The 11019-nt window shown below is 38.7% G+C and overlaps 1 protein-coding gene across 3 annotated transcripts in view; it reads right to left on the bottom strand.

The window, feature by feature from the left end:
* Positions 1-2704: 2704 nt before the first annotated feature.
* DTX2 (deltex E3 ubiquitin ligase 2) overlaps positions 2705-11019 on the bottom strand; it is a 93189-nt gene continuing 84874 nt past the window's right edge. For all 3 annotated transcript variants that reach the window (XM_056556790.1, XM_056556792.1, XM_056556791.1), the window contains 3 exons: positions 9623-9784; positions 5524-5613; positions 2705-3619 (listed from right to left, as the gene is read on the bottom strand). In XM_056556790.1, the coding sequence (XP_056412765.1) occupies positions 3395-3619; positions 5524-5613; positions 9623-9784 (477 nt within the window). In that variant the 3' untranslated portion in view covers positions 2705-3394. The remainder of the gene's footprint in view (positions 3620-5523; positions 5614-9622; positions 9785-11019) is intronic.

The following is an 11019-nucleotide window of genomic DNA, read 5'->3' as shown; positions in this document are numbered from 1 at the left end:
CAGTTTTGCAACATCTGGAGAGCTACAGTATAGAGACCACTGCAAACTGTGGCCCTCCAGATGCTGCAAAACTACAAATCCTCCCTGGGCATTTGCGCAGGGTGCCTGCTGATGCAAAATTCCCACGGACGTATGATTACGTGCCAGGTCCTTAAGACCCAGGGCGCAGGGATGTACTCATACGTGCCTGGTCCTTAAGAGGTTAAAATTAGTTTGATGATCTGAAACATAAGTGTTATTAATTAATGTGCAAAAAAAAATAATAATCAGAAAGGGGCTAAATACTTTACAGCACTCTATACCCAAACACATTATATATACATATTGACCTCAGACCACAGCAAACCCACCAAGTGGCATTAGTGATATACTTTTTCAATTTGCAATTTCTCATCCTCTGTCCTGTGTGCAGGGAATCCCAAATGAGTCACTGGAAGCACAACTCTCACATCCTGTGCTGCATTCTGTGTACTTCTTGTTTAAGGAGCTGCAACATCCGATGATGGAGGGTGGTGCAGATACTGCCAAGCTGTTGATACTCATGGTAGAAAAAGGGCCCCAGTACTAAAGGTACTGCTGATGTTGGAGTCTGCTCCTCACTATTACTGCTCACTGCTTTCCATGCCTTAACCCCTTAAGGACTCAGCCCATTTTGGCCTTAAGGACTCAGACAATTACATTTTAACGTTTTCATTTTTTCCTCCTCGCCTTGTAAAAATCATAACTCTTATATTTTCATCCACGGACTAGTATGAGGGCTTGTTTTTTGCGCAACCAGTTGTCCTTTGTAATGACATAACTCATTATATCATAAAATGTATGGCGCAACCAAAAAACACTATTTTTGTGGGGAAATTAAAACGAAAAACGCAATTTTGCTAATTTTGGAAGGTTTTGTTTTCACGCCGTACAATTTATGGTAAAAATGACGTGTGTTCTTTATTCTGAGGGTCAATACGATTAAAATGATACCCATTATTACGTACTTTTATATTATTGTTGCGCTTAAAAAAAATCACAAACTTTTTAACCATATTAGTATGTTTATAATCCCTTTATTTTGATGACCTCTAACTTTTTTATTTTTCCGTATAAGTGGCGGTATGGGGGCTCATTTTTTGCGCCATGATCTGTACTTTTTTTTTTATACCACATTTGCATATAAAAAACTTTTAATACATTTTTTATAATTTTTTTTTTAATAAAATGTATTAAAGTAGGAATTTTGGATTTTTTTTTTTTTTCGTTCACGCCGTTCACTGTACGGGATCATTAACATTTTATTTTAATAGTTCGGACATTTACGCACGTGGCGATACCAAATATGCCTATAGGGGACTATTCATAGCAATACCATGATTGCTAATACTGATCTGTTCTATGTATAGGACATAGAACAGATCAGTGTTTTCGGTGATCTTCTGCTCTGGTCTGCTCGATCTCAGACCAGAGCAGGAGACGCCGGGAGCCGGACGGAGGAAGGAGAGGGGACCTCCGTGCGGCGTTATGAATGATCGGATCCCCGCAGCAGCGCTGCGGGCGATCCGATCATTCATTCAAATTGCGCACTGCTGCAGATGCCGGGATCTGTATTGATCCCGGCACCTGAGGGGTTAATGGCGGACGCCCGCGAGATCGCGGGCGTCGGCCATTGCCGGCGGGTCCCTGGCTGCAATCAGCAGCCGGGATCAGCCGCGCATGACACGGGCATCGCTCCGATACCCGCGGTTATGCACAGGACGTAAATGTACGTCCTGGTGCGTTAAGTACCACCTCACCAGGACGTACATTTATGTCCTGCGTCCTTAAGGGGTTAATAGGGACAAGAAAGCACTGATGATGGAGGGAAGGGGAGAAGCTTCTAACCTCTCGTGCTGTGCTTCCTGTCCCTATTAGGCCAACGAGTCCAACCTCCTGAGGTGCTGTTATGGAGGTAAGGAGATAAAACAGCAATTCTGGCTTTACCGTGTACCACTTTATCATGCAGGATAAATAATGTGATATTTTAGTAATTCAAGCTAATATTCTTCCCAGACCTACAGGACTAAAACTTTTGATTGCTTGTACAATATTTCTGTAGGGTGTACAGGAAGTAGTAACAGGCAGGCTTGAGGGTACCCACTGTATATGCAGCAGGCTCAGCTCATGCTTCCAATAAATGCTCCCAGCATGAAATTTTAACATGCATGTAAGGCATAAAGAATTGGGTGTAAATAAAAAAAAAGAATCAGCAGCACCTAGTGGAGTACTTACCAGGAGGAAGGGTAGGCAATGGCTGTGGGGATTAGTGCTGGAGCAGAAGGGAAGGCTGTAGGTCCACCTGCCACTAAGTGAGAAGCTGAAGCGGCCCCTGCAGATATTTTGGCTGCTGGAAGGGGGGGGGGGGGGGGGGTGTAGATCCGATGCATCATAGTTTATAATAACATCCACAGTGTTCTGTACATGTTATTTAGACATTATACATAATACTGTTTAATCAGTACTATTTAGCAGAACAAGCTATTTTTATTTTCTTACAAGGGCAGGGAAGATTCTTTTGATTTTTCGTTGGGGCCCTGTGAACGCACTTGACACCACCCTTATCTATCGGCTGTGTTTGGCATTACAGGCTCTGCTCCACAGCTTTTAACTTTAAACTAAGTTAAAGATTTAAGATGATATTAGAGAGAGAATATTAATAAAGCACATTAGCTAATGGTGCGTTTTACATAAAATTTTTATTAAGTATATATATTTTTTCCATTATAAAATGCTGTTGGTAAAGAAACAACTTGCTTTGTATGTGCCGTTTTTAAACTGATATAAGTCACTTTAACAATAAACATACTTTATTTTTTTTGTTTGATTTACAGAGAATTCCAATATAAAATAACATTTTCAAAATCAAAAAGAACAGCAAGCCAATGGCACATGAGCCAAAAGAAGCCTGCACATTAGCTCGGGCTCCAGGAGGGTTCAAAAGCCAGCTATCACTTTCCCAGGTAGAACAAAATGTTATCAAATGTGCCAAGTACCATGAAGAAACATCAAAAAGAAAACCATGCGGATATTGCATCTGAATTGCTTTTGATTTATCCTATGGAAAAGAAAAATCAGCATTCTACCTTTTGTGTATTTAATAATTAATGTAGAATGTAACATATATGCAGGGGCAAAACATGGAGGAACATTTATAATGGCTGGTCCCTGTCCAGCAGGGTTGGCACTCTGAAGTCACATGCCAGTCTTTTACAAAGCAAGCCATGATATCCCTAGCAATTTTGTAAACCTCTTTTAGATATGTATTGCTTTACCAAAAATATAATGCTAACTTAAACCAAATTTTTAAGGCATCATATAAATGAGCTAAATTAACTCCTCCATTGACTCAATAAAAAGGCAGCCAGCGAGTCGTTTACATATTTAAGCAGTCTTCTGAGACCCCTTGGGCAGCAAGCTCTGTAATCACATTGTCTAGGTAGTTTGGATCAGGGTACCCGTGTCCCGTTATGTTAGAGTTCATTTCTGTCTTGTGATGGATTTCATTCCACACTACAGTGTCCGATTCACCAGTCGTGCTGGAAACACCAATAGTGAAAATCAGGCGCCTAGCCCAGGCCAACTTCAAAAGCTCAAGTACCTAATAGAAAACAATATACAGATAAACAAAATGACAAATGTACTTCTTGTTCCACAGACATCATTCTTATAATTACACAAAAATAGAAAAAGTCATTGGCACTGACCTATTTAAAATTTTTCCCTTTATTTCATCCATTAAAAGTGACTGGCGGCCAACAGTAAGAACAAAGTGCATCAGCCAAAGGCTGAGCTTGATGTAGGCTACGGAACAGTTTCAGTTTTTGCTGATAGGCTTTGTTTTTACTGCCGGCAGATAGCCATTTTTAATGGATGACATAAAGTGAAAAGTTTTCAACAGGTGAGTGCCAATTACATTTTCTATTCATAAATTTTTTTTACATTGTATTTTTTGTCATTGTGCACCCCCCTATATTTATCCACAGAGAACACTCCGATCTTTGTATAACATTCATAGTTTTTTTTGTTGTATTGCAAACAGTGGTGCCACTCCAGTTTTTATTTTTATGCCTTATAATTACAGCTTCTCTATAGCGGATATATGTTTGGATACCTATACTAACGGTATGTTCACTCTGAGGAAATTCTTTAAGGACTATCATCTCCAAATTTTCTCAATGGTTCCACGCTATTCAAATCAGTGCGTATGTCATGCAGAATTTATCACCAAAATTAAGCGCTGAAATTCTGCATAAGCTCCATTAATTAAAAGAGTTATCCCGGGATAGATACACAGAGCTAATTTCTTCCCCAAATAGCTTAGTTCCATTGAAGTGAATGGAGCCAAGTTGGGCTGTTTTTAGGAGAAACTTTCTAACCCAAGATAACTCCTTTAAATGGATTTTGCCTGCAGATTTTGTGGAAAAATATCATTTGAAACATTCATTCGTTGGTGGAACTCTGATCCACAGTGGAAGTTCCATAGTGGGAATAGAGTAGCAACCGTCCACTGTAAGCAATGTTGCAAGTAGAATCCGCGCTGAATTACTTTGCGGGAATTTAGCGCAGAACCTCTGTAGAGTGAACATACTCTAAGCTCACAGGTCAAAATGTTTCATTCTTACAGAAGCATAATGACAATAGATTCACATCTCTTTCAATTTCTAACATGGGCCCAGGAACCTCCATTATGAACCCATCATACAGTACCTTTCTACCTAAATTCCATTACCAGCTGCACCTTATCATGACCATATACTGCGGCAGCTTTTTACCAAAGGTGCACAGTAAATGTTAGTATACAGGCTACCACTAACCATAAAATAAAGGCAGACTTAAAGAAATCATAAATGAAGCAGAAAAATAAACCTTTATTTAGAAGATGAAAAAATATACTTGCAATATATATTGGTGCTGTATAAAGATTATTATTACTTCCATCTGTAGCTATGTTCACTTTTCTGTAATACTACAGGCAATACTTGCAGCTATCCCGTAGATGGCACTGTGACACAAGTTTACATAGCAGTGAGCTAGAAATGTGTTTAATAAGGTCCTGTATCACAGCATGGCTTACATCATGAGGATCCAGTCTTGTGAGTCACACAATTGTGGAGGTAATGGCCCAGATTTATCAATCTGTCCAAGAGAAAAACTGAAGTAAACTGCCCACAACAACCAACTATACGCTTTCATATCTTTAGATGCTTTGGTAAAATGAAAACTGAGCTTCTCTGCTCAGCAGTTGATGACTTCTCCTGCATAAATTAGTTCAGCCTTCAGGTGCTCCGGAGGGCTGGAAAAGGTGGATACAGTCCTAGGAAAGAGTCTCCTAGAACTGTATCCACCTTTTTCAACCCACAGGAGAACCTGAAAGCTGAACTAATTTATGCAGGATAAGCCATCAACTGCCGAGCCGAGAAGTTTGTGACGAATCGAATTTATTGTAAGTTCGCTCATCTCTAGCAGCCACCAAAAACTACTCAGAGATTGTATAGAACTTACCAATCTTCCTTTCTGATTGTCTGGGAGATAGCAGTGTCGAGGGAAGCCTCTTGCTGTATACGGCTTTCCTGGGTTAGGATGTTCAGGTCCCTGAAAAAAAAAAAAAAACCTTTGAGACAGATAAAAATAAATAAATCAAATTGGTCTTTCTTATCCCCTTAAAGACGAAGGGCATACAGGTGAGCCAGGACCCAGGGTTAATGCTGGACATTGCAGATCGGGCCAATGCCCAGCATTAACCCTTTAGACGCAGAGATCAGAAATTGATTGAGGCGTCTAAATGTGGGATCTATCGGTGCGGGTTTGCTAAGGGAGCTGATCAAGACATCTGAGGCAAAGTGGGCGCTAGGGTGGCCCTCACCTGCGTCCTCGCCTTCCGATCGATGCTCTGATGCTGCAGCCAGCCTCTGAAGGCTAGATAAGCAGAGTACTGGTAAAACTGATCAATGCTGAATAAGCCCCTCCCCTAATAAAGTTTGAATTATGCCCCTTTTCCCATTTTTTTTTAAAATAAAATGTAATCAAAAACAACAAACATATGTGGTACCAACACGTGTGTAAATGTCCAAACTATCAAAATATAAGGTTAGTCAAAGGGGTACTCTGGTGAAAAACTTTTTTTTTTTTTTTAAATCAACTGATGCCAGAAAGTTAAACAGATTTGTAAATTACTTCTATTAAGAAATCTTAATCCTTCCAGTACTTATTAGCTGCTGAATACTACAACGGAAATTATTTTCTTTTTGAAACACAGAGCTCTCTGCTGACATCATGAGCACAGTGCTCTCTGCTGACATCCTTGTCCTTTTTAGGAACTGTCCAGAACAGCATATGTTTGCTATGGGGATTTCCTTTTAATCTGGACAGTTCCTAAAATGGACGGAGATGTCAGCAGAGAGCACTGTGCTCATGATGTCAGCAGACAGCTCTATGTTTCAAACGGAAAATAATTTCCACTGTAGTATTCAGCAGATAATAAGTACAGGAAGGATTAAGATTTTTTAATAGAAGTAATTTACAAATCTGTTTAACTTTCTGGCACCAGTTGATTTAAAAAATAAGTTTTTCACCGGAGTACCCCTTTAAACCGCATGGTGGATGGCGTACATGTAAAAAAATACCAAATTCCAAAACTGCGCATTTTTTATCACTTTGTATAAATAAAATAATTAAAAAGCGATCAAAATGTCCCAGTAAAACAAAAATGGTACCAATAAAAACTAAAGATCACGGCGCAAAAAATGAGCCCTCATATAGCTCGTAAGCAGAGAAATAAATAGGTTATAGGGGTCTGAAGACGACAATTTTAAACATACGGTACTCATTTTGGTGCATTTAGTGATAATTTTTTTAAAGTAGTAAAACCTACATAAATTGGGTATCTTTGTAATCATACGGACCTACAGAATAAAGATAAGGTGTCAATTTTACCGAAAAAGTGCACTGCGTTAAAATGGAAACCCACAAAAAATTTTTTTTTTCAATTTCACCCCACAAGTTTTTTTGTTTCACCATAGATTTTGTTATACAATAAGTAATGCCATTACAAAGTACAATTGGTGACGCAAATAACAACAAGCCCTCATATGGGTCTTTAGGTGCAAAATTTTAAGACTTATGATTTTTTAGTAGGGGAGAAGAAGAAAAAAAAAGTGAAAAAACGAAAATTGGCCTGGTTATTAACCCCTTAAGGACCAAGACCATTTTCACCTTAAGGACCAGGCCAATTTAATTTTTGCATTTTCGTTTTTTCCTCCTCACCTTCTAAAATCCATAGCTCTTCTATATTTCCATCTAAAGACCCATATAAGGGCTTATTTTTAGCATGACCAATTGTACTTTGTAATGAAACCTCTCATTTTACCATAAAATGTATGACGAACTCCCTAAAAAAAATTTTAGGGAGGAAATTTAAATGAAAACCACAATTTTGCACATTTTGCAGGGTTTTTGGTTTTCACATTGTACACTTTATGGTAAAAATGACATTTTCTTTATTCTCTGGATCAATAAGATTAAAATGATACCCATGGCTAGATACTTTTATATTTTTGTCCCTCAAAAAAAATCTAAAACTTTTTGCACAAAATCAGTAATCTAAAATCGCCCTATTTTGACCACCTATAACTTTCATTTTTCTGTATATAGGGCGGTATGAGGGCTAATTTTTTGCGCCATCATCTGTACTTTTTATTGATATCAAATTTGCATATATAAAAATTTTATAAAATTTTTTCATAAAATGTGACAAAAAAGCAGCATTTTTTAATTTATTTTTATTTTTTATGTTTACGCCATTCACTGTACGGGATCATTAACATTATATTTTGATAGTTCGGACATTTACGCACGCGGCGATACCAAATATGTTTATAAAAAACTTTTGTTTTTATTTATTTTATTTTTTTTTTACACTTTTTGGGGGTAAAATGGGAAAAACTGACAATTTTTATTTTTATTGGGGGAGGGGATTTTTCACTTTTTATTTTTACATTTTTAAATTTTTTTTTTTTTTTTTTACACTTTTTATGTCCCCATAGGGGACTATCTATAGCAATCAGTTGATTGATAATACTGTTCAGTGCTATGTATAGCACTGATCAGTATTATCGGTGATCTTCTGCTCTGGTCTGCTCGATCTCAGACCAGAGTAGAAGGCCCCGGTAGACGGCCAGAGCCAGGTGAGGGGACCTCCGGCCGCCATGCTAGACGATCGGATCGCTGCGGCAGCGCTGCGGGCGATCCGATCATCCACTCAAAGTACAGCACTGCCGCAGATTCTGTATTGATCTGTATTGATCACGGCATCTGAGGGGTTAATGGCGGACATCTGCGCGATCGCGGATGTCTGCCATTACGGGCGGGTCCCCGGCTGCTGCTAGCAGCCGGAACCTGCCGTGTATGACGCGAGCACCGTTCCGATGCTCCTGGTCATACACAGGACGTAAATGTATGTCCTGGTGCGGGAAGTCCCGCCAAACCAGGACGTACATTTATATCCATGGTCGTTAAGGGGTTAAAGGAGTATTCCAGGAAATTTTTTTATTTTATTTTTTTTTACATTTCAACTGGCTCCAGAAAGTTAAACAGATTTGTAAATTAATTCTATTAAAAAAATCTTAATCCTTTCAATAAATATCAGCTGCTGAAATTGAGTTGTTCTTTTCTGTCTGGCAACAGTGCTCTCTGCTGACATCTCTGCTTGTCTCGGGAACTGCACAGAGTAGAAGAGGTTTGCTATGGTGATTTGCTTCTACTCTGGACAGTTCCCGAGACAGGTGTCTCATTAGAGAGCACTTAGACAGAAAAGAACAACTCAACTTCAGCAGCTCATAAGTACTGAACGGATTAAGATTTTTTTTATAGAAGTAATTTACATACCTGTTTAACTTTCTGGAGCCAGTTGATATATATAAAAAAAAAAAGTTTTTCCTGGATAACCCTTTTAAGGCCGAAATTGGCTCGTTCTTTAAGGGGTTAAAGGCAACGCGTCAGATTGAAAATGCAGTCCAATGCAAAGGCAGCACGTACTGATACTGATATATAGTTCTGTGGGAAAGGTTCCATGATAACTTGTCATTTGTTCATGTGAATCTCTGGTAACTGACAGCTATCTGTAAAAGTGTGTATATAGAGAGCTGTCAATCACAAAGTACACTACCCACTTGACTACTTAGCTCAGAATAAGCAGAGGTTTATGGCCCAGATTTATCAAACTGTGTGAGAGAAAAAATAGAGTGATTTTCCCACAGCAGCCAATCACAGCTCAGGTTTCACTTTACCAGTGCTCCTTATCTGAGCTGTGATTGGTTGCTGTGGGAAAATCACTCTATTTTTTCTCTCACACAGTTTGATAAATCTGGGCCTATATGATTACATTTCAAGTTATCCTGGAACTCTACCCACTATATTATATATTAATCTACTCAGTTTCTCCTATTCTGTAACATAATAGCTGCAGATATCACCACCTAAGTACAAGTGGGTCAGGTGTGGAGTTCAGTTTTGCATTTGAATGATATGGAATTACCTGGCACAGGCATACATAATAATAATAGACATGGTGGGTGGGCCCATTTCTCTACTAAACAAGCAGTACCTGTATTCCAGGACCTATGGTGTACACAATGTGGATTGTGCCACAATCTTGATGTCCAGGCAAAGATTGAGGTATTAGAAAAATGTCCATTTTTCCTTTTGGCTGGGTTCCAGTCTTTTCACCATATATCGTCTTGCAAGCTGGACATTGCAAACTTCCATCCTGTAAAATAAATGTAGATGTTATCACCCCCTTTACTAATAAAGAAGGGTATGTATTCTCCAATATGGCAGAGGGGAAAGGGCTGCCTTTTTTCCTACTAAATGAGAGAACATGTAAATGTTCTTATCCCTTTCCTCTAAACAAGACACTTGTCGACTCCTCCACACAAGTCTTCTGGCATGTGGATCATTAGGAATTTTAGTCTCTTCAGTTCTGGTAAAGATATGAAGATACAGTATGTGCATGTAAACAGATAAGTGACATCAATGAACTCTCAAATACTTTGAGGTTACAGGGCATTACTTGTATGTATTGGAACAAGGATTTTTATGCCATTTAACTGATAATTTTATTTAAGACGATAAAGACAAAATGGATTCACAAATATTGGTATATTTATTGAGGAACATGGTCACAAGGTTAAACTGCATGCTTATAGTGGGACTGTAACGATTAGCACCAGATTCGCATCCTACACTGAACTATATGCTCTCATCATTGAAACCAAACTCCATCAACAATGAGGGACATTTATCAATGTTTGCTTATGTATTCTTTTTTTTTTTAGTAATTTTTTCCTTACCTTTTTTTTGCTTATGTGTGACTTATTTATCAACTGGTTTCAGTCTGTTGATAATTTTCTTTCACGTAAGCAATTTGTTTTTGTTTTTTTACTTTGGTAGTAGCTTTTTCTGCTCTGGAGTTGTAGTTTTGCAACATCTGGAGGTCCGCAGGTTGAGAACCACTGATCTAGATCAACCACACTATACTTCAATGTGAAATTCCAGTTGGAATGATACAGCATAAAATATCCGGCTACGTTCTTATTCTGCCTCAGCAATGCGGTATTTGTAGTTCTAGTAATGGACATTGCCATAATTTGACCACATTTATGCCAGATGGGTCATAAGAAGAAGTGGTATTCCCTACAGAATACAAAGCTGTATGGAGCAGGTGGACAGAGACTGGTGACATCAAATAAAGGCATTGACTGTCCCTCTAGCTCCATTCTGCAGTGCCCAGTCACCGATGCATCATCATTACTTTTTTTTTCATGGGCAGCACTGTAATAAATTATTCCTCTGGGTTCTATGATTTTCTCTTGTATTCCAAACAAAATGAATTGTGATTGGTCTAACTGGGTTCCTTCTAAGCCATAGGGACTTAGATGGTAAGCCCCGATGGGAAAACTGTCTGATGACAAATACAGGAATGACTATTCTGCTGCAGTTCCT

This window comes from Hyla sarda, chromosome 2 (genome assembly GCF_029499605.1).
Source record: "Hyla sarda isolate aHylSar1 chromosome 2, aHylSar1.hap1, whole genome shotgun sequence".
Lineage (NCBI taxonomy): Eukaryota > Metazoa > Chordata > Amphibia > Anura > Hylidae > Hyla > Hyla sarda.
Note: the sequence above shows the minus strand (reverse complement) of the source record. Positions and strands in the feature narration are given on the sequence as shown.